General features: G+C 38.9%; 1 protein-coding gene and 1 long non-coding RNA gene across 2 annotated transcripts in view; one reads left to right on the top strand and one right to left on the bottom strand.

Moving 5' to 3' along the window:
- Positions 1-6,896: 6,896 nt before the first annotated feature.
- Positions 6,897-20,449, bottom strand: LOC121891198. Its single transcript, XR_006094058.1, has 3 exons — positions 20,378-20,449; positions 9,092-9,190; positions 6,897-7,312 (listed from the first exon to the last, which is right to left on the bottom strand). It is a non-coding gene; the product is annotated as an uncharacterized LOC121891198 (long non-coding RNA).
- The window catches only part of LOC121891197 (myelin regulatory factor-like protein), a 25,738-nt gene continuing 12,188 nt past the window's right edge, over positions 13,261-26,810 (top strand). The window contains exons 1-12 of the mRNA XM_042403999.1: positions 13,261-13,492; positions 16,710-16,860; positions 18,690-18,783; positions 19,333-19,394; positions 20,094-20,547; positions 22,292-22,483; positions 22,588-22,783; positions 24,000-24,076; positions 25,015-25,125; positions 25,203-25,293; positions 25,387-25,587; positions 26,667-26,775. Coding sequence (XP_042259933.1) covers positions 16,788-16,860; positions 18,690-18,783; positions 19,333-19,394; positions 20,094-20,547; positions 22,292-22,483; positions 22,588-22,783; positions 24,000-24,076; positions 25,015-25,125; positions 25,203-25,293; positions 25,387-25,587; positions 26,667-26,775 — 1,660 coding nt within the window. The 5' untranslated portion in view covers positions 13,261-13,492; positions 16,710-16,787. The remainder of the gene's footprint in view (positions 13,493-16,709; positions 16,861-18,689; positions 18,784-19,332; positions 19,395-20,093; positions 20,548-22,291; positions 22,484-22,587; positions 22,784-23,999; positions 24,077-25,014; positions 25,126-25,202; positions 25,294-25,386; positions 25,588-26,666; positions 26,776-26,810) is intronic.

Raw genomic sequence — 26,810 nt, 5'->3', positions numbered from 1 at the left:
CTGCTGGTCAGATTGAAATTTATCAAACACTTGCATGTTGTGGCTGTAATGAACACTGCAGCCTGTAGGGGGCACCAGCTTTGGCAGGTGAGACAAACACACACACACACACACACAGATACACTGCAAACTGATGGGGACTGTGTGGCAGCAAATGTAGCAGAGGACGGTGAAAGACAACAAAACAGACACATAAAAGTGCCCGGCATGTACACACCGCCTGTTCGATTCCTACTTTTTCCTCTTTATCTCTGTGTGTTTAATATTGTTTTTCTGCTGCGAACTGTAAGTCGATCAAAAGTTAAAAGACGGAACAAGAAAAAAAAAAAAACAAGAGGAAGATTTCTGCTCCGTCCTGGGCTGCAAGCCAGAGGACACACACACACACACACACACACACACACACACACACACACACACACACACACACAGTACATGCATTATGAGCAGCTTTTATTTCGAAATATGACACAATTTACAACATTGTGTTAACAAACAGCCTACCAAATGTTCTACCAAATGCCTTTTGTGTGTGTGTGTGTGTGTGTGTGTGTGTGTGTGTGTGTGTTTGTGTGTGTGTAATGTGTTTTTACGCGTGTGTGTGAAAGCTGCAGCGTCTGTGTGAGTTTCGTCACAGAGTCGATCCCCAAACTGAAAACAGGAATCTGAAGACAAGCAGGATTAAAGACCAACTGAAGCTCATGTTCAGCAGCTGAAAGTCGTCCAATGAAGAAGAAACAAAAAACATAGCCGGTCCTTTAATATAACGTCTCTCTGTAATAATCCAGAACATGAACTGAAAGTCAGATTGTGACGTTTATCTCACTCCGGCAGTGTTAGTGGTGACATTTTAACGTGTCAACAAATCCCATGAAAAGACCAAAACCAACAACATGTTCGTCCGTCTCAATACTTTCTGAATGTTTACAGCTCACAAATATATAGTTAACGACTGTCGAACACAGTGGTTCTCAAACTGACACAGATTAGACCACAGACCCCCATCTGATAAGATTTCGTCACAGATTTTAGAAGTTTTATTACACTTGTAGTATGAAGAACAACTTTATTAGTTGACCAACGCATTTCGGCCATAGACTGTATAAAAATATGGACGTAGTTACCGTGACGTCACCCGTTGGTTTCTGAAGAGCGGTTTTGAGCTCAAAGCGAGCCGCTCCGGCCGTCGCCATCTTGGCAGTGCGTGATGCTGCCTAACTCCCAGCCAATCAAAAATGGGCAAAGAGGCGGGCCAAATGGCCGAAACAAGCCACCTAGCGGCTGGCGGACCTGTCACTCAAAGCAGCCATGTCCTTCATTATGCAGAACTTTTCGGTTTAATAGAACTTAAACAGGTGAGTTATAAAAAAATTCACCCCCCGTACAGGAGTCATGAAAGGAGAAATTAGCTACAGAGACCAAAACCGTTTTTTGTACCAGGCTGTAAACATGTTTATTTCTGCTGTAAAGTTGGACATTTTAACATGGGGGTCTATGGGGATTGACTCACTTTTGGAGCCTCAAGTGGCCATTCAAGGAACTGCAGTTTTTGGCACTTCCGCATTGGCTTCATTTTTCTGGCCTGGAGGTTGCTGCTTGGTTTCAGCTTGTGGCCTTCATCAGGGTCATCATAAAACACATATTTAAATGGTGTTTGTAATGTGTTTTATGATGACCCTGATGAAGGCCACAAGCCGAAATGCATCAGTCAACTAATAAAGTTGTTCTTCATACTACAGGTGTTGCTGGAGTTCTCATCTCTCTTTAGACTTCTTTCCCTTCTCCGTGCACCTTGGAAGTAGGTGAACTTGTGCCAGAGACCCTCACTCTGCATCTATAGATGTTTTATTACAGAAAGTGTATGAAACCAATGACCAAAATAGTCAAACATTCGGTCATTGTGTTACTTATGGATGCATTATAGAGAAAATAAATAATTTCCCTTTTAGCTGGAGACCCCTGGAACACCCTCAAGGACCCTGCGGGTCCCTGGACCCCACTTTGAGAACCACTGGTTTCAACAATTTAAACTGTTTATTCATTACTTTAAGCTAACAACAAGTAGCCCTGGTTGGGAATAACTTCGGATACACACACAGTACTTGTTCGTAGGTCAATTTATTAATGGTTTGGTTCTTCTTGTCAAATTTGTTGATAATAATAAAAAATACCAGACTCACGTTTTAGGATTTATCGTCGTCGTCGTAGACTTTCACACCTCAACAACCTGCTTTAAAAGGAAAAATGCCATTTTACAGCACATTGAAAGTCTCTGAAGATGTTTGGTTTTGGTTGTGTGTGTGTGTGTGTGTGTGTGTGTGTGTGTGTGTGTATGTACGTATTCTTGTAAATACAGGCTACTGTGACAATCCTTTTTCTCCGTTTTGTGTAGACTGTGAGAAATGTCTTTGCTGAAATTGTTTGTACATATGATCGTGACGCAGCGCGGGAAGGTTTTTCTCTCATTGTGTAAAATGTAAAAGTTTTACAGCTGCATGTTTGGTGTTAATCATCCTTCATGAATGTGCTGCACAAACATCATCCACATCCTGTAAGACTCACCACCTGCATGAGTTTTTTTTTTTTATACAAATCCAAAGTGGTTGGATGTTTGAAGAGACACATTTGTGAATTTTTTTATTTGTAAAGACAAAATATCTATGTTGGATCTATTCTCACCAAGGTTATGAAAGTTTAAACAAAAGCTCAAAGCTAACAGAAAATATCCTTGTGTTGAAGTTTGAATGTCCGCTGTGTGTGACACTTTAACTGCTGCATCTTCTGTCATCAGCACTTAAAAAAAAAATCTGTAAAAGTTGAGAAAAATGTAAGTTTGTAAGTGGTTCGTGCTCTGTCACTTCATCCGTCCACTTGTTTTCTATTTCTGTTGTAAACTTTTGTAAAATATCTGAACGTGTGGAGTTATTTTTAGTCTGTAAAATCCAGAGTTGTTTGTGACGTATATATATAAAACAACAACGTGGCTGTAACTGAGGTACGTCTTTTTATTTCAGCTGGAGATCAGAGTTATGATTCATCCCTATCGGCCACTTTGAACCGAACCCACAAACAGGCTGCTGTGACTCACTCTGACTAAAAAAAGCTTTTGATTTTAAACAATTACGCAATGATCCGCAGCAGCGTTATGAGAAGAGCTGTTTGTGTTGACGACAGCAGAGCAGTGACCTCATCATTCCACATCAGCAGATACTGAAACGTGTCTGAAGATCTAGAGGACGAAACTAGGAACATTATTAAGTTTCAGAATAGGAGCATCCTGATCTCTTTTTGAAGCGGCTATAATCGATATTTTTCATAATAACAGTGTCTGATCTGTCAGTGTGTGATGTGTTGGTCGTGGCTCGTAGTGATGAATCTGCAGCTCCCCTTAGCCTTATGTGCATTTTCAGTTTGCGCGTAAAAAAACCCAGAAATGCCAAAAATTCGAAAAAAATCTCAAAATATCGCAAAAAAAAGTTTTTGCGCTTGGGGGAGGTGGAAAAGTTGGCCAATCGATAAAAGGTAAAGGCGACTAAGTGCAATGGAGACAGATTCATAGAAATCACATGACTTAAATGTCACTCAAGCTTCCGTTCTGTTGGAGAGACGAAAAATGGCGGCAGATAAAAACGCCAGGCGCACTTGTGTTGCGTTGTGTCGTGAGGAAGAGGCTCAGACGAGGGTTTCGTTGGAGGCCACCATTTATTCCAGCAATTGACAGAAGTAAATGAAAAGAAAATATCCTCTGGTCAATCGTGACGCTAACTCAGGCTCCTACACAAATTAAATAACAGAATTGTGTTACCATACTGTACAATAAGTCCAAACTGATAAACAAATTTCATAAAAGGAGTGCACAATGTCGCTTACCTCTCCCATGAAGTATGACAACAAAAGTAAGTAAGTAAGTAAGTAAAACTTTATTTATATAGCATCTTTTTTAACACAGGTTACAAAGTGCTTTACAGTGACATTGGGACACAAAGAGAATAGGACACAAAAACCATGAAAGACACATTCAAGAACACATACAGACATCTCACACATACAAACACAGCGAGCATACAATCATCACCCAGAGCACACACTTGAATTTATGAAATGTTATGAGAAAGCCATTCTAAAAAAAGTAGGTTTTTAGGTGTTTTTAGGGCTAGGGGGTTAGGGTTATGGTGAGGGTTAGGATTGGGGTTAGGGTCAGGGTCGGTGTTAGGGTCAGGGTTAGGGGGTTAGGATTAGGGTTGGGGTTAGGGTCAGGGTTAGGATTGGGGTTAGGGTTAGGGTCGGGGTAGGGGTTAGGGTTAGGGGGTTAGAGGGTTAGGGTTAGGGTCAGGGTCGGGGTAGGGGTTAGGGTTAGGGGGTTAGAGGGTTAGGGTTAGGGTTAGGGTTAACAAAAGCACAGTCGCCTTTGTTTTTTAGTATGGCACGTGGTACGGCCAACAGGTTTTGGTTGGAAGACCCAAGTGACTGCATGGTAGTATACAGGCTTAGTAGTTCGGATATATATGCAGGAACTAAACCGTGTAAGGCCTTATAAGTGATTAAGAGAAAGTGAACGTAGGGGTACAATGAACTGAGCCTAAAATGTTCCACCTGTTGACCCTGGAGGATTAGCACGTCAGGATTTAACTATTTACAAATTTTGTGTAATTATAATACATATGCTGCACAGTTGACCCTGTTACACATGGACCAATGAGGAGACTGAAACAGTCCTTTAATTAATACAATAAACAAACATAAATGCAATATTATATGGGAACAGCAACATGTTTTCTTCTGTTTGAGGTTTGACTGGCGCTCTTTTAATTCATCATTATCATCATCTCGTTGCGCCTTCTTCTTCTGCAGTGGTTTGATGGCACCTGACTGCAGGATTAGCGCCACCTTCTGTTTATCTTGATAAATCAACTCCTAATATTCACATAACACTGGTGGATGGAAACATGCATAAATTCACATTTTCTTTTGCTGATGTTCTGAAAATTTGGTTAAAGTTTGCGATACTTTTAGCCTAAACATTTTGTTTATCTGTCTGGCTGCAACTTTACTGTTTTGGTAGTGTCGTTTTCAGCTGCAGCAGGCAGCTGTTTTCAGAGTAAAAGCTCTAAAAAGCCACAGTACACTACCTGCTCGGTACCAAACAAACACACACAGTTAGCTGTAGACTAGCTGGTGAACATAGTGGAATGAAATATTATCTTTTTAACGCGAATGCATGTTAATTTTAATTTAAAAATTCCTCAATATAATGAGAAGATATATTTATGCAATACTTTTCTTGTTATAATAAAGTTTGCTCATAATGGGTGCTTTTTATGACAAACACTTTGAGAACAGATTATCAATATTTCAAACATTTCTCGTTATAATCAAAATGTAGTCGTTATGTTCTTGTTATAAAGAGTAAAAATATCTTCCTACGTTATTTAATCAGATCGTCTCATTGAGATTAAGATCTGTCGTGACACTTTGTCGTTATAACGAGAGATTTTTCTCTGACAGCATTTTAACTGTGGGGAAACGACAGGATGTGGTCTGTAATAGACATTCAGCAGGACAAAGTCAAAAGCCTCCCCAGGGGGGTGCCGGAGAGCTGAGGGTGGGGTAAAGATACTGAGTGAGGTCATAACCAAGCCTCCAGGAAGTGCACCGGGGTTTTGACAGAGGCAGATAAAACATTTTTCCCAAACACAATCATGGGAAAAAGAGCTGCTGTTAAATGTTGGATACGTTTTTTTGAGCGTCACACACCCTCAACGAAATGACTCATTTCACTGTCAGAATTTGATCCATTCGGTCTGATAACATTTGGAAAGTGTAGAAGATTGAATTATTTTATCCTCATTTCAGTTATCGGAGGGTTAAACTGGAATCAACCGGCAGAAATCTAAGTGATCCAGTCACGGCTGCACTGCAAACAGGAGCTGCTAAGAGCTGATGACTTTTAATGGAGCCAATTTGCCAAAATGTAAACAAATTTGGTCTAAAAACAAACGAGAATAGCAGCAGCTGACATTACAGCAGCTTATTTAATGATCTTACAAGGTCCGAATATCCAATTTAGGCTTTAGATTACTTTTGTTTGTTTATAATGAGACAAAAAAGACATATGTAATAATAACCACACTTATTTATAGCCTTACTTTTATGATTTGTAGTTTCTTGTGTTGCTACGGCTTCTTATTGTATCGTAGTTATGTGCTTTCTGTTTCTGGTGTTTCTTCAACACAACGGACTGCAGTTTTCTGCAGCTGTCAGTGAGAAGGAAGTTAACACCATAATTCAATGAGCTTGTTGGTATTTTAAACTCGTCACATTGCTACTCATAAAGCATAACTGATATGTATATTCTGTTCCTGCTGAAGATGATGTGTAATTTTGCACAAAACAAAGCTGAGGTGAGTCATACTGAATCAATTCTAAAGCAATCGCACAATTACCCACAACAAAGCACAGAGAGCCAGAGCGCTGAGTCATCGTTCGCTTATGTCGAAGGTTTTTATTCCATTTCTACTTTATTCTGTGTTTTGAGAATCCAACTCAGTGACTTTCACATGACCCCAGAGAAGATGTGAGGTCTCTAAACTTGTATTTCTTCTTCTTTGATGGTTTTTTTTAGGCTTTTTTAGGCTTTTAGGCTTAATTTCCTTTTTTTTATATTAAGTTTGCCTCTCAAAATAGAGAACTTCATTATTAAACACATCAAAACTCAAAATTTTGAGTAAAGGCCAATAACTTCTCTATGTTCTATCTATTAAAAGTTTCCTGTTCTTATTTTTTACATTAATCAGTTAATTTCATATTTAAGCGTTTTTAAACCAAAACCATAATTATGTTCATGTTTTATTTTACTGTATTTACTTTTTATTTCCTTTTGTGAAAATCAAACACATGTGCACATGACATTAGAAAACAAATAAAATGTTTACACATTCCTGCAGTTAAAGTGAAACATAGAGTTTACATTCTGAATAGTTAAATAAGAGGTCAGAAACAGAGAAATTAAACAAATGTGTTCATGTTTTAAACCACTCAAACATTTTCTGCTCTGCTGGAAGCTGTTCTGTGACTCGTTTTCCTGATTTAAAACTCCTGTCTTTCTCTTGAATCACTCACACAGACTCATAGCTGACATAAAAACTGAAAATAAAAATCTCAAAAAAAAAAAAAAAACAGTGTCACAAACTTTCACAGACGCGGTGCTCGTCGAGCCGACGGTGCTAGAGGTGGAGGCGTATCATCACGACGAAGCACTCAGTAACGCTGCTGCTGCTGCTGCTGCTGCTGCTGTAATCAGGGCTCTGGGTCACTGATAAGAGACACAATGGAGTGTGTGTGATGACGATAAGATAAGAGCAAACAGAAGAGTTATTGTCAAACATAAATTATTTTCATGTTTCATTGAGTGAGGGAGCGTCACAGAGAGGTCAGAGGTCACAGAAACATGACAGAAGAACAACTTTACACTCAAAGTAAAGCAGGAAGACGTGCTGTGTGACATTCTTATAAAACCATGAAAACATTTATATTTTCTTTCTTTCATTTCTCATAAACCTGATTAAACATAACGCTTTCAAAGGATTAACAGCTACACAGCAGCTACTTTTAAGAAATTGTTGAAAAATGAAAAATATGAAACTACAACTCAACCAACTTCACTTTTTCTCCCTCATTTTTCTTATAATTTGTACCAAATTGCACAACCCTTTCTGTTAAATGTCCTAAAAAATTGCTCTGAACATTTCCAGGAAATTAGTATAAAATTAAGTTATTGTTACTGACATCACTTGAAGCTCCCTCTGGAGACACAAAAGGCTTTATAGTACTTTTTTTACACAGAGAAACACCTGGAAACACACTTTATTCATTTTTTTATTTGGATAACTTTTAGCTGAAGGCTAATCTCCCAAGAGTCCATCCTTAAAATCTCAACAAGAACATTTTCAGAAATACTAAAGGCCGACAGCACATTCACAAACACACACACGAATACACACACACACAGAATATATAGACACGATTAAACCAGCAGACTGGAATATTTTCTTTCCACATTCTCACGTTTTTAATTACTTTTGCTCTCTTTTACTTTTACATTCAGTTACAATTTTCATAATAAATAACCAACATAATATGATTTTGCATGTTTATTAGTATTTTTACATACATCGTTTCTAGATGAAACATACACATATAGTTAATTTTGTATTTCTGTTAGGTTTATCTGTCTTAGCTGAGTTAACGTGGTTGATCTGAGGGGACGTCTGTCCTCCGTCGTGTAAATGATCAACGGATTAAGCTGTTAATAAATGCACCGGCCTGGACTGAACCAGCGTCCTGCAACAGAAAGGGGGATTTGGGAAAGGAGTCTGTTGTTTGTGTGTTTTGAAAGTTTAATTTAGAGTTATTGTGGTTGGATTTTGCTCAGTTAATATTAAGCTGGAAGCAAACTGTCTACGTGTTTATTTGTAGTTAATTTAGTTAGTTTATTTGTCCACGCCTTGTGTATGTTAAAGACTAGGTAAGGGCGATACCAAACTCAAATTCAATATGATACAATTTTAACAATACCGACAGTTCTTGCTTTATTTTTATCTACAGGTGAAAAGTAGCACCACACTACGTTTCCTTTCTGCCATTTTCTCACAAGTTTGATGCGGAAGTGTGCGGCCACAGTCATGTGACACAGGTCAGCTAAATATGTCAGGGCTGTTTATTGGCATAAACATTATACAAAAGTACTGAAAACATTTGGAAGTGATGCAACCAACCACATTTTGTATTTATATTATTTTATGATTGATATTTTTTTAAAGGACTTGATACCAAATGAGAAGCTTGTGAGTATCAATCCGCCCATCCCTTTTAAAGACCTCCTCCAATGAAAATCAGGTTTTTAACCTTGTTAACATGCTCATGTGGTGTTTCTCATGCGCTACAAGACAAATCAGGAGTGAAATAAGCAGTCAACGCCACAGCTGCAGTGTACCAGCCTGAAAAACACGGATTCAGTCAGGCATTATTTCATACGTCACAAATCTAAGGAACCAATCATTTATAATTAAAGATAATTATGGGCATAGTCTACCTCCTTGGGTTTCCCCTGACAGCTGATTCCAATCTGCACTGAAGAGTAGACCTGTTGAGTTGAAAATCAAGTCCGGCATGTTGCTGTTTAGCCAAGTTTCTGTCAGGAGAAAAACACAACAGTTCCTCGTCTCCAGATGAACACTCAGTCTCAGTCGGATCAGATCTATTTTGTTATCCAGAGAGCAAATGTTGACCAGAAAGAGTGATGGACTGGCTGGCCTGGTTAGCTTTTAGTTTGGCTAACAGAGCGGCCCGCTAACTCTTCTTCTGTCGCCTCTGAACTGGTGTGGTCTGCTACGCCAGTCCGCTGAGAGCCGCTCTAAGCTTCAGTGGAAGTGAGGCGGGCAAGTTGTTGATAATGTTCAGAAGTTCGGTTTGGCTGCACCTTCTCAGCCTAGTTGCACTGGTCGTGTTATCTGCACACTTACTCACATAAAGAGAAGAGTCCCAAACACTCTTTATACCATAACAGAGAAGCTGCTGCACTGCTGCACACCGCCATGAATATGTTTGCATATTCATAGACGCTGGAATTTTTAATGAGAGAGAAGGAATAGATGTCATTTGAAGGATTTTAAAGTGGTAATTATACTTTTTTGTAGAAAAACCATATCAGACACACATTGTTGTTCCAAGCAGAGTATGTTTATACGTCTTAATACATGTCTGGAGAGGATCTGTAAATGGTTTAACCAGCCAGTACATGTTCCCCTTATGTATCATTAGTTCTGTTGATGTCAGTTATGCAGTTCAGGTTCCTGTAGTTTGACTTCAGTTCTGTTTAACTCTTTATGGCCCAATTTAGTTACTAATCACTAGTTGCTTCATTCCTTTTGCTTTTTCTGGGTAAATAAAAACTCATCTTAGGAAACCACAAAAATGTGCGTCCTGTGCCTTGCTGTTCGGTCTCCACACACACACACACACTCAGTCACACTTACTCATACACAGTAAAATATTGATATAACACAATGATATTGCGTCACCTCACGTGTCATCAAGTCACTGCCATATGCAAGGTCGTAGTCGAATGTTGGAGCTCCGTTTGAAAACCTAAAATGTCTTTTTCAAAACAAGGGTGACAGTGAAAACTGTGTTTTAGCATGAGTGGACTGAGAAATACTAATACTACTACTACATTTTGACCTATTGTGCTTGATTTGCAATGAAACAGTGACCATAATGAAGAGTGGGAACACAAAACGCCACTATGACATTATACATGCCAAAAACACAAAGGTAAGAACCACAAAACTGAACCAGTTGAAGTCTTCATATCAAACCTCCAGCAGAATAATTGTAAATCAAACATTTTAAACAATGGATACAGTGAAGAACTCACTAAAGCCGGGTTCAGACTACAGGATTGTACCACGCACATAAGGAGAAACTCCTGTGATCTCACATGATCACATGATCTCTGTCCACATGGTTATAATGTCTTTTTGAAGACAGGTTATAAAAGCAGTTGTGTTCCTGTCACATATCAACAAGCCTTTCCTCCATCTCAGCTGTCCAACGCACCCGTACGATAGCTTGTTGTTGTTTCTTTGCGGTCGCCATTTTAAAAGTCCTCTCATTAACTTCCTTCTCCTTGTAGACTTGTCTCTCTCATTGGCTGTTGTGGTTCCACTCAGAAAGTAGACATGTAATCATCCAGATCTTAACTCCTAAATATCAAACAAACGGCCCCGATAAGTCTGCGAGTAGTTCTGGAGGTTTAAGATTGGATCTGTAAACCCCTCAAATTAATCTGGGCCAAAGATTGGTACCAACCAGACCAGATTTCTCCGATTGTCAAGAGGGGTGAATCAGGGATAAATCGGCCCAAAACTCATGTAGTCTGAGGCCGGCTTAATGAACACTTACATCACACCTTTTTATGCCTCACGGCATAACTAAAAACTAAACTTGCTTGTCTGGTACACACGGCCATGAAGGTAATTGGAAAAAGCAACTACCAGACCCTGCAGTCCAATTTATCAACAAACTGTTTTTAGGCAAGCCCAGAGGATAGTAGATGACCCCTCTCACATCCTTCATTCAGAGTATGACCTCCTACCCTCGAGTCCCACATTCATTAATTCATTCGTTCCAACCTCCATTACATTTCTTGACAATGCTGCTTGATGCTGAAGTTTGTGCAATAATTTTAAATAATTTTTTCAGTGCTTTTACTATGGTGATCTTTTAGCATGAATTTTTTATGAGGTGTATGTATGTGTTATGTTACAGGTTATGTGCAATATTGTCATGTTATGTAATTGTTGGTGTTGGTATGGCTGAGGTTGTATTGTTTGTGTCATTGTGGCCGTCAAGGCATTCATGGTGCAGCTACAGAGTCCAAGACAAATTTCCGTTTCCAAGTTTATCGTATCGTATCATATGCTCTAGTCTGAGGACTTTGAAGGTGTCATGTCTCACATTAGTACAGAAATGTTGTTCATGTGAAGAGTTCTGGAGTTTTTGTACTGAAACATCATCATGTACTGCAGACTTACTGGACCTTTGGATGTGGATGTGATGGAAATTTGGTTTGACTTGTATTTGAGTACCTCCAATCTAAACTAATGCACATATTCTGACAGTGCAATTATACAAATATGTTGACAGCCACAATAAGATCTTAGAGTCCACAATGCCTCTGTTATATTAGTCATAAAATTGTAAACACATTATTGTACTGAGTTTCATTTCACCAGACTCTGATGAACATGTGATTGGTATCGACTTTTTCATCTAACTCTTGGTAAGAAAGCAAATAGAGTATTAACAAGAATATTACTCAAAAATAAGATTTAGGTGTTGTTGAAATATTACTATGAGCCCTTAAAGATCCAAAGAACATCTTTATGTGTGGGTCAAGATACTGATGATGAGATCTCTGATGAGCTGGTCATCGTGTCATAATGTTATGTATTTTTTATGAGCAAATTTCCATATAAACCTTTAGAAAGTTGGTCAGACAGAAACCTAACTTTTCTGTCTTCATGTTTGTAAATGTATAGATGGTTGGGCTCCATGTGGATCATCATGTAGGGTGGGGCCCATCATGGCCAGGTGGGGCATATGAGGACATGATGGAAAGAGGACAGAAGCTGTTGTCCTGTAGCACCATCTGCTGGACATATTATAGCATTGAATCTAAACACCAAACTGTGAAAGTGACCTGTTTTACTTTTAGAACAGTTGTTCAACCTGCCTGCACTGCCATCTGTTGGTTAAATGATGGTACTGCTTGTTGTTTGGCACCTTTTAAACCTGCATTAACTGATGTGTAGTACTGAACACAACACTGACATAGCATCAGCTTTTAAAGGACATGTTCACAACTTTTCAAGTGTGTCTTAAAACAACAGTCAGGGGCCCAAATTAACATTAAAACATGTTTTTCTTGCTGTAATCATTCCTCCTGTTCATACTGACCATTAGAAGATCCCTTCATAATGCACTTACAATGGAAGTGATGGGGGATCAAGTCCACAGTCCTCCTTCTGTGCAAAAATGAATAATATGAAGCTTCAGCATCCAAATGAGTCAAATCAAGTAGATATCTTTCAACATTACAGTCTTTTTAGTGCCAAAGTCCCTCTTTTCGTTACTATACTTCCACTGCAGCTCAACAGGGAAACACTGTCTGAAGAAACACAAAGAGGGAATTTGATGCTAAAAAGACTGTAAATATGTCAGATATCCACTTGCTCTGACTAACTCAGACTGCTGAAGCTGAATATAAGCTTCACAGAGACTTTTAAATGCATTTTTCGCAGTTGCAAAACAGTAAAGTTGCAGCCAGACAGCTAAACAATGAGCTGAAACTCGCTGTAAAAGTAAATAGCAGAGTGAGGTGAGGTGTGTCGTCATTTGATCCATCATTACTATAAAATTATTGATTATAGCAGCTTTAAGTTTAAGATTAGGTTCATGTTAAGAGGGTGGGAAATGTATTTTACCAATGGGAGTCCTCACAAGTATAGAGGTACAAACATAAATGTGTGTGTGCATTTCCAGTTAGAGGATTGCCTGGTTTATGGCTTCACACACACACACGCACACACACACACACGCACACACACACACACATACGCAGGTGTGTTATCCGCCTGCGTCAGGTGTGTGAACGTCTTCTTACGTTTTCCTGTTCAAAGCTCAAAGTTCAGCTGATAGAGACGATCCACACAGACGCCACAAACAAGAGGAAGAATTATCCAAAAAGGGAACGTTTCTCTCAACTGAAACCACAGAAGAAGATCAGACACATCTAATGGAACTGTGAGGAACTAAAACCTGAATCTGAATCCATCCTCACAGATGGATTGTACCGGAGGACAAGCAAGTCAGATAAATCACAGATCAGCGCTGACTGACTGACTGGCGGCCATCTTGGAAAGACAGGCAGGTGTGTTTGAACAAATATGTCCGCTGCTGATCCGAGATGCAGAAACAACGACTTTGTTATATTAGTCATGTTGCAGTTTAGGTGTTTTCAGGTGAATTATGAAGGAATAAATCAGAAAATCTGCATGAAAACAACAACATTTCATAAAAGTTTGTTAATAATGCAAAAATAGTTTCATAAACACTTCAGGATTTTAGGAAATACTGATGTCATGGGTCCAGGTACAAACTTCAAAAACAGTTCATCATAATACTTTAAGTCTTCCTATTAAGCATTTATAAGCAGTAAGCAAACATTTAATAAATGGTTTACATCACACTGAAATGTAGTTAAAATTACAGTCTTGGGCTGCAACTAATGATTTTTTTCATTATCGAGTATGTCAGAAAATGGTGAAAAATGTCAATCACTGTTTCCCAAAGCTCAAGATAATCCTCAAATGTCCTGACAACCAAAAGATATTCAGTTTACTGTCATAGAGGACTAAAGAAACCAGGAAATATTCACATTTAAGAAGCTGGAATCAGAGAATTTGTACATTTTTTTCTCTTAAAAAATGACTCAAAACAATTGATCAATTCTAAAAATAGTTGACGACTAATTGTTTTATCAAGTAATTGTTGCAGCTCTAATCACATCACCATCAAATGGAAATATTCTACATGTCTTGTGCATCATTTTATTCAGATTTCCCCAAAATTCAGCCTGGCAGTTGTCTGGAAACTTTGGGATCTCTGCAAGGCTGGTTTACCAACCAGGCAACTGCCCAGATGCCCCAGAAGCTCCAGGTTTACTCCACATTATTTGGGTCTACATAATCTGATTAATCACACTTTACAGTAGTAAATTAGCAGCAGTATAATCCAATCTAAACTCTGACAGGTCCTCCATCTTCCATCTTGTGGTCCTGGTCTTGAAGAGGGACTCTGTGTCAAAATCTAGTCTGAAGACTTTAATAGTTTTAGTTTATATTGAGCTCATTTGTTGTTAAATTGTGTTTTATTAAACTGCACACAGAAAACTGAGGGACAGGTCATATTACTCCATCATAGGAGTGTTGTGCGGCTGCAACCAGCTATTATTTTCTTTAAGAATCCATTGATTGTTCTGTGTATAATGAAAATCATTGTTCCCTGAAGCCCAGGAGAACATATTCAGATGACTTGTTTTGTCAGAAAATCACACCATTCCATTTTCTGTGAATGGACTAACAGCTCTACAGTACTACCATGTATAGTGGGGTTCAATAGGGGCCCAACAAAGTTTTGCCCCTGGGCCCCACAGGAGGTTCATAGTCCTTCACTAATAGGAAATTCTGAGAGTTTGAACACAATTCGGACGAACTATGTGAGTTCAGAAATATGGAGCCGCTAGAGTGACTCAGCTAGTTTACAGAAATGTTTCTTGGAAAGTTTGATGCAAGTTGAGAGAAATAGAGACGACAATTTTCAAAGAGTGTACACAAAGTATATTTGAGATTTTACAAAACATCAAAAAAGGATATAATTGTTACATGGTTGGGTAGAAGTGGTGGAAAGTACATTTACTCAAGTAGTGCACTTTCGTGAATAAAATTTTTTGGTGTGGCATGTGTAGGCCACATTGCTGCATTAAGGCACCAACACCACTGAAGAGCTGAAAGTCAATTAAGCAATTAATTGATTAGAATAGACTTCATTTATTTTTATCAAGCACGTATACAAAACATCATCTGGTTCAAGCATCTCAAATATGAAATTTCTACTTTTCTCTTGTAATTTACAGTGTTATATTACTATTTATTAAATATTTGATGTTTGGGGGTTTTAGTGTGTAGGTCAGACAAAACAAATGTTTTAAACACTTCACATTGCTCTGAAAAAATGTGACAAAAAGTGATTTTCCACTTTTTCCTGACATTTTATTGTCAAAATGACTCATCTAAAACTACAAATAATTGTTGGTTGCAGTCTTAATTGCTAATAATACTGTGCTTTGCATAATTGTACTTTACTTGGTTATTACAATTTTATACTCCTTTATGGAGGCAACTATTGTAGTTTTTACTCCATTACACTTACTTGGTAGCTATAGTTACTTTAAGATTTTTAATACAAAACATAAAATCCACCTCTAAAATATAACACATCGTTCAGTGGACATCTCCCTTTTGTCTCTGTACTCTTACTCTGTAACTGAGTCCTTAAAGTTGTATTTTCTTTTTTTTTAAAGTTGAAAAAGTCTGACAGAGTTTACTTTACATTTACTTTTGATATGTAAGTATATTTTGCTGTTATTCTACTTAAGTAAGACTTTGAGTGCAGGACATTAACTTATAATGCAGTATTTTTAAATTTTTTTACATTTCTCTCATACTTTTACCTAAGTAAAGGATCTGCGCACTTCCTCAATAACTGTTGATTACAGTCTTATACGTAGATGGAAAGACCTTGAAAGAACTGATAAAATCATCACGACTGTGAATATATATAATAAATAACGTATATATAAATATATAAAGTTATTTGTCGGAAACCTCATTATCCTCTTTCTGATATTTGCTGACTCGTGAACTTTCCTGTAATTAACAGCTATACAGAAAGACTAAATACATTTTAGCATCTGACTTGCTGTGTACTCACGAAAAGACGATCATTTTCATAACAGAAGGTTACTCTACAATTAACTGGAACTAAGCACATATTTCTTTTAAAGAACCTTCAAGTTCCTTTCTAGTAAATCATCAGGAAGCTACTGTAAGGGACCTGTAAAATAAAGTTTTCCCAAATGATTCACACGTACTGTGTAGCTAAAAGGGTAAAGGGTTACGCTTTGATCTGTCAGAGGTTTTAACCTTGAACTTGGCATCAGTATCAGATCTGACTTTATTTCAACATCATAAACCTGTGTGCTTCCCTGTTTCTTCATCTATTACACCAATAGTGCAGTCCTGATATGCAGCTCTGTGGCGGAGCATAAGAAATATCCAAATTGACAGCAACATGCACCTCTTTTATAAGGAAAAAGTCAATATCTTACAGCTTGTTGAGGGAAATTTAATTTATATTATATAATGAGAGAAGTTGCAGGATTTCCCTTTTGTATTGTCATGTCAATTCACTGTTCAGGATATTTTTTAGTTCTTATATATTATTGTTTTTCTCTGCTTTAGTAATGTTCCGTTATTTTTAAATTGTCTTTAAAAGCTCCTTAAATTTATTCATCTTTGTTTCCTCAGCCCTGCAGCAGCAGCTCCAGCCGGGGCCCCTGCAGATCTCGCCTCGCTCCCCAGCCACAGTGCCTCCTGCTGGGCATCATGGAGCCTGGAGCCGGCCGGCTGCCCGTCCAGGTCCTGGGAGAGAATGAGGCGCTGCAGCAATTCTTCAGTGGTGAGCCCAAGATCAATCTCTTTACATCATGTCATCTGCTTATATTAACAAATATGTTTCAGCAAGGTTTCAGGTGTTCTCAAGGATGTTTCAAAAGGTCTTAGGGAGGTTAAACAGGTTTCAAATAAGGTTCTGGTGGTCCTTGTGGAAGTTACAAGAGACCTTAAGGTAGGTCTAGTGGTCTTTGAGAGGGAAAAAGTGGTTCTTTGCGTGGTTTTAGTGATTTTTACGGAAGTTCTGTCGGTTGTTGAGGAGTTTAATTTTGTTCTAGTTGTTTTATTTGTCCTTGGTGAGGTGGTGGCAGTGATTATTGAAGAGGTTCTAGCTGTGCTTAAGAGGTTTTAGGTGATCCTGAAAGCGACTCCAGTGGTATTTTAGGATGTTTACGTGGTCACTGAAATTGTTTGTTTTCCTTAGGGTGTTTCTGATGATTCTTGAGGTTTCATTGGTCTTTTGTTGAGGTTCATCTATCCCTGATAAGGTTTCAGTGGTCCTTAATGAGGTTCAAGCTATCCTTCAGGTGGTTTATGGGGGATTTGAGGAGTATGTAGGACAGTAGTTCTCTAAAAAGTCATGACATTCGCCCCAAACAATATCTACAACATGAAGTGCATTTTTCTTGTTATACATATTGCTGATGAGTTCCCGTCATGCAAATATAAAATTAGGTGGTTCCAGTGATCCTTGAGATCACAGTGGTCTTTGACGTGGTTCTAGAGGTTCTTGAGTTGGTTGTACTGGTTCTTGGGGAGGTTCACTTTGTTCTTGAGGTGATACAGAATCCTTGATGAAGTTCAAGGGGTCCTCTAGAAGGTTTGAGTAAAGTGGTCCTTAAGGTGATTCCAGAGGTTTTTGGAAGGTTAATGTGTCCTTGAGGTGGTTCTAGTGGTTCTTGAGGAGGTCCAGGGATACTTGGGGAAGCTGCAGTTGCCCATGAGGTGGTTCTAATGGTCATGGTCTTGAGAAAGTTCCATGGGTCCTTAGAGATGTCCAAGTGGTGCTATTGATCCTTAAAGAGGGCATTTCAGTGGTTCCTGAGGAGATGGCCCTTGAGGTAGTTCAAGTATCCTTGAAGAGGTTCTAGTTGACCATGAAGCAGATCAGTTGGTTCTTGAAGTGGTTTCAGTGATCCTTTAGGAGATCCTTGAGGAGGTTCCAAAAGAAGTTCAAGTGGTTCTCAAGTGATTTTGGAGGCTTTTGTAAAGTATTTCTGACAAAAAAGCACATTTGGAAGAAAAAAAATGAATAAATGAAAGTAGTATGTTCTCAACTGAAAATGTATAAAAAATCGCAAATCCAAAAATGAAAAAAGAATCAAATTCCTGAATTTATTCAATGACTTCTTTGAAACTCAAACTTCACAAGTGGCAGGATGTGCCAATGAAGTTCTCTGATTGGACATCTCTCAGATCCAATCACAGACTTGTTGACTCCTCGCAGTGACTATTTTTCAACAAAGGAGGTTTTTTTTCAATTACGCATCTCATTGTTTGTTCTAGTTATTCACCCATGAGAGTTTCATGTCCATCAAATTAAAATGCTAACATCAGCTGACATTAACAAGGGGACAAATGAATAGGACTGTTAGCTAAACTAATATATTGTAACTTCTGACCAACTCTCACAGAGTTTTTTACAACAATCGACAATCAAAATCTCTCTCTGATTTTTTTTTTACAATAAAAACTCATCTAATACTGGCAGCAGGTAAACAGGCCACAGCAAACTGGTATGTTATCTAGTCCCTTATCTTTATCTGAATGTTAAGGTCAAGAATGGTTATTACATGATTACCATGTGCATGTGCGTGTGTGTGTGTGTGTGTGCAGGTCAGGATATGAGTGGTGTGTTGGATAGTTCTGTTGCTGTGGATACGAGCATCCTGGAGCAGTACCTCAGCAACGACATGGACCCTAACAACTTGTAAGAGTCACACACACAATGCAAATAAGAATAAAATAATAAATTCAAGTCACAGAGATGCCCCCTTCAACCTGTCTGAGTCCACTCCTGTCTGCTGAGAATCAATTCAGCCAATTATTGATTAGTTCACTGTCTACTAATAATGAATCATGGAAAAGACTTCCCTGAATGTAAATCCTCATTTTAACATCATATTTTAAAATTTTAGGTTTATTTACCCTGTAAATTATTTACATTGTTGCGGAAGTAAAAAATGTTTATGTTTTTCAGCATTAAAGAGGAAATATGTAATCAAATGTAAAATGTGAGTGGTTAAAGACACAAAATAATAGTAGTAGAAGCAGTTAGAGTGGTAGCAGTAATATGTAATGTTATCCTCATTCCTGGACACAAATTGTTATACAGCGCACACACATAAAAATAGCTTTGACCTAGTTGGTTATCTGAGTAAGGGTTGTAAATACAGAACGCCGTCGCTATTTGTCAGGTTCACAAGTCACTACTCAGGTCTCAAATGTTGTTCCTTTGTTTCTCCAAATTCTTTCCCAGCATGCTCCCTGAGTCTCCTCCTGACTCGAGCTCAGAGGCCTGTTCACCTGCACAGATACCAGGTAACCTACCTTCAACCACTTATTACAAGACTAGTTTCAATAAAGGATAGGGTTTTCCAGTCTGTCTTAAAACAGCAGTCAGGTGTCCATATGAACAGTGAAAGAGGTTTTCCTCGCTGTAATCATTCCTCCTGTTCATACTGGATATTAAAAGATCCCCTTCAAATGTGCTTTCAATGTAAGTGATGGAGGCCAAAATTATCATTTTATTGTCATTTAAAAGTCTCTGTGAAGCTTATATTCAGCTTCAGCAGTCTGAGTTAGTCATATCAAGTGGATATCTGACACATTTACAGTCTTTTTAGCATCAAATTCCCTCTTTGTGTTTCCTCGGACAGTGTTTCCCCGTTGAGCTGCGGTGGAAGTATAGTGACAAAAAGTGGGACTTTGGCACTAAAAAGACTGTAACATTGAAAGATATCTGCTTGATTTGACTTATTTGGACAGCCGTCCTTTAGGTTCCTGAAAAGTGAGTTACTACTTTCATTGGTACTTGAGAAGGAAACAGTTTGTAACTTCTGTGTAAAAATATCTGCTTTAAGTGAAATAAAAATCCAAGAAAATATTTCTGAGCATATATAACTTTTCGCCATCAAGACGTTTGTAACTGCTGTTTAAAAAATTAATGTGTCATGACATTGAAAATTAGCTAATGAGGTAAAACTTTTGGCTAATTTACTGTACGTCTTTGATTGGTAGACTTCCACTACGAGCCTCCCTATTGGTCCAACCAGCAGATTGCCCAGCAAGTGTTCCAGCCGACGCCACGGCCTTCTGCCTCCTCGTCCTGTCGCTTTAAGGATCGAGGCTCCGCTGCCATCCACCCTGACCTGCTGACCCACGATCAGCTTCGCAGTCTAGGCCTCACTAACACTTACATCAAGCCTGGGACCTCACCTGCCCCACCTGCCCCACCTGCCCCACCTGCTCCACCTGACCCCCTGCACCAGCACAGTCACCACTCACCTGAACACATACATTACCTGAATCCAGAGAGCTGCTCACAGGTTTACACCCCGCCCACGCCTCCTTCACCGCCCCTGCCTTCATCAAACAGCTACACCATGCCATGTGCTGGTTCAGGCTTGGTTCCAGGTTTAGCCCCATCCTCTTCGAGCTGTCGGCTGGGCTCCGCCTCCACACTACACACGTGGTATGCACACCTTCAGCATTGACAGTTTTGTGACTATTTGTCCTTACTAAGTCAGTTTTTGTACGTTTCACTCAGCTAACTTTGGCCGCCAACTGCTTAGCCTTTTGAATTATTTTCAGTTTTTGTTTAAACTTTAATGATACTACAGCTATTTGCATAAGAGGATAAAGAAAACATATTTGTGGAAAGAGCGTCTAAGATTCAAGCCTCTGCATGAACGTTCACATGGAAACAGTTGACGGACAACTGAGACATGCTGTCAACTTCCGTGGTATGCTACCAACCTCCAACTTTTTAAACAAGTCAAGGGTATCAACCATTAGTGATTTAAACTGTCTCTTTAAAACAGTCAACGTACAGGACGGCCCATCGTGCTGTTAAGTTTGGTCTCCACTCAGAAAGTGGAAAATAGTTAGGCTAGCTTGCTGATATTAGCACTGATTTCCACTAGACGTTACGTTTTATTAATTTAATATTTTGTATTATATAATTTTATAACTCCTGCTGAGTTTTTGGCTGCTCTTTCTGTGTTCATCCACTATTATAGAAAGAAGGTTAAATGAGTGTTAGTCTTGGTGATGGCAAATGATCAGACTGTGAAAACTCACCGTAACAGGTAGTCATGTATCGTCAACACTTCGTACGTTCCTCTGTGAATCAACTCTCAACACCGTGTGATGTACAGAATGCTGAGGTTACAGACTCACCGTGCACAATTTTATGCATTGTCGGATTAACAGTCATTCATTCTAATGGAGGGTGAATGGCTGACAGTAATGGATTAGTGCCCCCTTGTGGCCAGTGGATGCTCTAGCCACCTAATTACAGATACCTTGGTTTATTCCAGATCTAGTAAGTAATATTTTGGCTTTATTAAGACAAAAGAAAACAATTTTAACTTATATTTTCTACCAGTAAAAATGTAATCATGTTTTATACTTGTGGTGTTTATGATGATTCTAGAGTAACATGCCATTTTTTTCAATCCAATCCTCCCAAAATGCTCATGATCACATACTGTACATACTAGCCATTTACCATTGTTGTACCATTACTCTAATCATTAGAACCAAGCTACACAAACCATTTTGGTCGTATTAAATATTGAAGGCTTTCCTCCATGTCTTGTGTCAGCAGAACAACAGAAACAGTTCACCAGAATAAGTTGTGCACATAACATAAATGCAGCTGAGCTGGTTGATTGCCTGTACTGACTGTTTTTAGTTCCCACCCACACAGATATTGCACCAATTAACATACCATACTCATCATTTGGTACCAATAATTCATGCTGCCTGGGAAACACTACCATAGGGTGCACTACTACTGCAGAAAAACATGTAAAAACTTAAATTGTAAATAGTAATTGCAATTTTGACCAAATTGGTACAGATGTCAAAACAAACACCAAGGAGACATATACTGATTCCTTAGCAAAACTTAATTTTAGATTTAGTTTGTCTTTAATAACCGTATGGTAACAGTTGCGTATCTGGTAGAAATCACTTTAGGACTGTTAGGTAGTGTAGTTCATCCCCAGGAAATCAGAATTATCTTCAGTGGTCAAAAAATGATGGCTATCACATTTCCTGGTTTTACAATGAATTGTAATTATATCTGACATATTGAAATAAAAATGTTTCAGCTTAGTGACAATCATCAAAATTTAACTGACAAACAGACAAAATATTGATTCAGTCGGTCAGTAATTGGCTGTGAATTCATCTGTCTTGTCCTGCTTCAGCTCCCTGGAAAGTAAAAAGAGAAGAAGGTCTGAGTCTGAGGAGCCTTCGGCAGGAGTCGACATGTCCTGCAGTGAAGGTGACGGGACTCGTGGTGGAGGGGGACTGAGTCTGGGATCCTTCCAACTGCTGACATGGGAACAGTACCAGCCAGGAGAGTGGAGCGCTCTGTACGACAGCAGCTACCAAACACTGTGAGAACAAAACCAAGCAAATAGATGTTGAATTTCTTTGTCTGGACCAAAGTGTTGGACAGAGTTCAATTTCAGCAGGAATGACTTTCATCCTGTGTCTCCAGGTCTCCTCCTGCCTACCATGTGGACACAGATAAAGGCTTCAACTACTCTGCAGTGGACGAGGCTTTCGTTTGCCAGAAGAAGAACCACTTCCAGGTCACAGTTCACATTGGTGTGGCCGCAGAGCCACGATACATCAGAACACCGAGTGGGCCGCAGGAGGTCGACCACTTCCGGATAAAAGTATTCGGGGTCAAGGTGCGTAGGAAGTGTCCTCACTCATTGACCAGAAAGTATGATTCAGAATCATGCACTCTGAACCAAAACTAGGATTTCCTTACATTTTCAGAAGTTATTTTGTTAAAGGATCAGTTCAGGAAATTTTCTTTGTTTTACCCAGTCTAAGAGAAGAGGATGGATATCAATTTCATCTGTGGATCTAGTGCAGAGATTGGTCAAAGACAGGTTGTGTTTAGCCTAACTTAGCACAAAGACCTGAACCCTCCAAATAAGGAGTGCAGAGTGTTGCCTTTCATGCTCTCTAAACATACCTCGGACCATGTGCTAACAGGGCAGGTATCATTCATCTGTGGATCTAGTGCAGAGATTGGTCAAAGACAGGTTGTGTTGAGCCTAGCTTAGCACAAAGACCTGAACCCTCCAAATAAGGAGTGCAGAGTGTTGCCTTTCACACTCTCTAAACATACCTTGGACCATGTGCTAACAGGGCAGGTATCATTCATCTGTGGATCTAATGCAGAGATTGGTCAAAGACAGGTTGTGTTTAGCCTAGCTTAGCACAAAGACCTGAACCCTCCAAATAAGGAGTGCAGAGTGTTGCCTTTCACGCTCTCTAAACATACCTCGGACCATGTGCTAACAGGGCAGGTATCATTATCAAGTTACATTAAACTTAGTGAAATATTGCAACGATAAGCCGACTCAGTGCGAGTCCCGGAGCCGGGGAGAGCAGCATGTGAGCCAACTGTCAATCACAGCTGTCAATCAACGCCCAAATGGCAGACATTAAAGCTTTTTTAAGTCTTCAAATCTTATTAACAGAGCAATAATTTCCAAAATGACCACCGGCACACTTATTTGAGGGTCTGAATTTAGAGATTGAGACCATAATGACTCATTGAAAAAAGTATTGACTTAGTATTTGTGGAGAGGAGTTGAGGCTTTTTGAATGGGAGTCAGTTGGAGCAGCTAGCAGCTGTCGGTGGCACATTAAGGTCACAAGTCTTTGATGGACTGGTTTAGTTAAGGCTAGTCAACAAGATACACCTTCATGAAAATAATATTGATTTCCTCACAAGGATAAGACATTTAAAAAGATGCTGTTTTACCAAAATGTCAAACTGATACTATCAGACTTCAGATCTGAAAAACTTCTGAATATTGTCACCATTGGGAAACACAACCTGCAGTGGGTGTTCAGTATCCTTTATCCTTCTACCTCTCCTCCTCACAGCTAGAAGCTCCCACCAATCAGGTCACCATCGAGCAGTCTCAGCCCGATCGCAGCAAGAAACCCTTCCACCCTGTCAGGTAGGTAACAGTAGAAAAGTCCCCACACTCACCTGCAACCAGCTGTTTATGAGTTCAAACTCTGCCTAGTTTGGCCCAATTTGGGACTATCTCATCCATGGCATGGGAGACAGTCATGGACCTATACCAATAGAACAATAGGAAGAGGCTGTGTGCTGCCCTTTGTTGGAAGCGTCCAATTAGTCATCATCCTTGAAGTCATTTCTATTGTAAAAGCAAAATATACAGTTTGAAAACGGCACATTTGTGTGGCTTCAAGTATGTTTTCAAGTGTGGCTTCTTCCTTGCATCATTCTTGTGTGTCAAGCCAAAATTGACTCATTGTTGTCCCCCTTGTGGCCAATGGGAGAAAAGCATCTGGTAACCTCATTAGTTACTGTTTCTATGCCTGTCATGCTTTCCGTTTAGTTGAATATGATAACAGTGGCAGATTTACCTCAAAATTCTTAGTAATATTTGAAAGAATATGTCTTTGATTTCAGATATAAGTTGACAAGAGCAGCTTTTGTTCGCTCAAGTTGTTTCAGATAATGAAGCTAACATTGGCTTGATTGGCTTTTTTAAAATACCATCTACAGCTGACTTTTTTAAAAATGAGAACCTATTAAAATATTCTAAAACATGCACTTGATGGCTGAATACAAAGACTAAGGATTTAGCTGCATGTTCCAAATTAAAAGTCAAAATCGTTGCCAGTTGATGATCAATGCAGAGAACATGTCAATGTTAAAAAATAGTATGTAGAGAAATCCAAACCTTACATACCTGCTGTACCTAGTTATGGTTGTTAAACTATGCTTGGACAATTGTTGTTCAGTGAACTGTAAATTGCTGAGAAACACATTTGCAGTATGTTTTTGCTCTAAAACATATTTGGACAAGCTACATAAAGGTGCTTCCTGTCTGATACCATTCAACACTGTCTATATTTCCTTCAGGGTCAGTTTGCCCAGCGGCAAAATCACCAAGGTGACGCTTGGCCGACTGCACTTCAGTGAGACGACGGCCAACAACATGAGGAAGAAAGGCAAACCCAACCCTGACCAGAGGTGCGTGTGAGTGTATGAATGAAAGAACAACAACAAGAGAGGAGCTACATGCTAACTGTGTCTATATGTTTGTGTAGATATTTTCAGATGGTGGTCGGTCTGTACGCTGTGGTAAAAGAGGAGACTTTCCTCCTGACAGCTCTGGTGTCGGAGAGAATCATCGTCAGGGTAACGACACTGATGTTCAACCAATAGACTATAAAACCTCCTTAGTGTAAATAATTAGCAGAAACACATAAATCCACATGTTTTTTCCTGCAGGCCTCTAACCCCGGTCAGTTTGAGACAGACGGGGACCCCCTGTGGCAGCGTGGGGCGGTGCAGGACGCAGTGGTCTGTCAGGGCCGAGTGGGCATCAACACCGACTCTCCTGACGAGGCATTGGTCGTCTGCGGCAACGCCAAGGTGATGGGCACCATCATACAGCCATCAGACTGCCGTGCCAAGCAGAACATACAGGAGGTAAGATGATAAAACAATATCACTTAAATAATTTATGACAGCAACTGATTGGAGGCCTCCATATTTGTTAATTTTATGCTCCCCAATGGAGCCAGAAATACCTACTTTCTTTACAAAACATCAAAACAGTTGAACTTTTGTTTGACTGCATTGTAACATGACCAGACAACATATTGTGAAAACCAATCAAATGTACTTTCATGCACCTACTGTCAGTATCAAAGATGTAAGAAAAGCTAAGAAATGATGGGAAGAAGATCTAGTAAGAGACTTGAGAGAATATACAAGGAAAATACAGACACACTAGTTTATCATACTGATACAACAAGCTAAATATAATTTATAAATGACACCAAAATGTTGCAAAGGATGTGGGCTAGTAAAAAATATGCCGTAAACACAATCTGGGAAAATATAACTACAGAAATTGAAAAGAAAATATTGCAAAGCCCTTTATTTATTTATTTTTTTTGTAGAATTTGTATTACTATTAATACTAGAATACCAAAGGTCATTAGTAAAATTGATGTATATTTACCTAAAATTTTAAGGATTTCTCCTTTGAAACTTAAATTATGGTTACAGAAATCATGTCCATGCATCCATGACTGAAAAGAAAATGGGGAAAATTCAAACCATAGAGAGAATTACATTTAAGTTAAGAGAGAGAACATACATGCTTGAACTAAAGACTTAATAGCTTAAAAAAAAAAATTGTAAATGTGACTCTTGGCATCATCATGTATCACATAAGTTTATTTTTCAACTAAAAAATGTCCGGATCAATACATATCTTGGTCACAATTAGAAAAAAAAACATGCTTATCAAAAATGCTTGTTTGTATTACATTATGAGTTTATGTCAGAAAATCAATTAATATATATCGTTATCAGCTTTTTATTAGTCTAGAATATCCAGCATATTGATTTTTAAACTCTTAGTGTGCTATCGAATTGTCTTGGACAAAGCAATTCAAATACTGACTTTGAAACACATATTTTAGATTGACTACAGTTCTTATTGAATTTGACTCATTATATCAAAATAATAAAACCTCTTCTGTCTGTTTGTCTTTCAGGTCGACTCTGAGCAGCAGCTGAAAAGAATCACTCAGATGAGAATCGTTGAGTTTGACTACAAACCAGAGTTTGCTTCCACCATGGGAATAGACCACACCCACCAGACAGGTAACTGACCACACTGTTAACAATTAATATTGATA

The sequence above is a fragment of the Thunnus maccoyii genome, chromosome 23, assembly GCF_910596095.1.
Source record: "Thunnus maccoyii chromosome 23, fThuMac1.1, whole genome shotgun sequence".
NCBI lineage: Eukaryota > Metazoa > Chordata > Actinopteri > Scombriformes > Scombridae > Thunnus > Thunnus maccoyii.
Note: the sequence above shows the minus strand (reverse complement) of the source record. Positions and strands in the feature narration are given on the sequence as shown.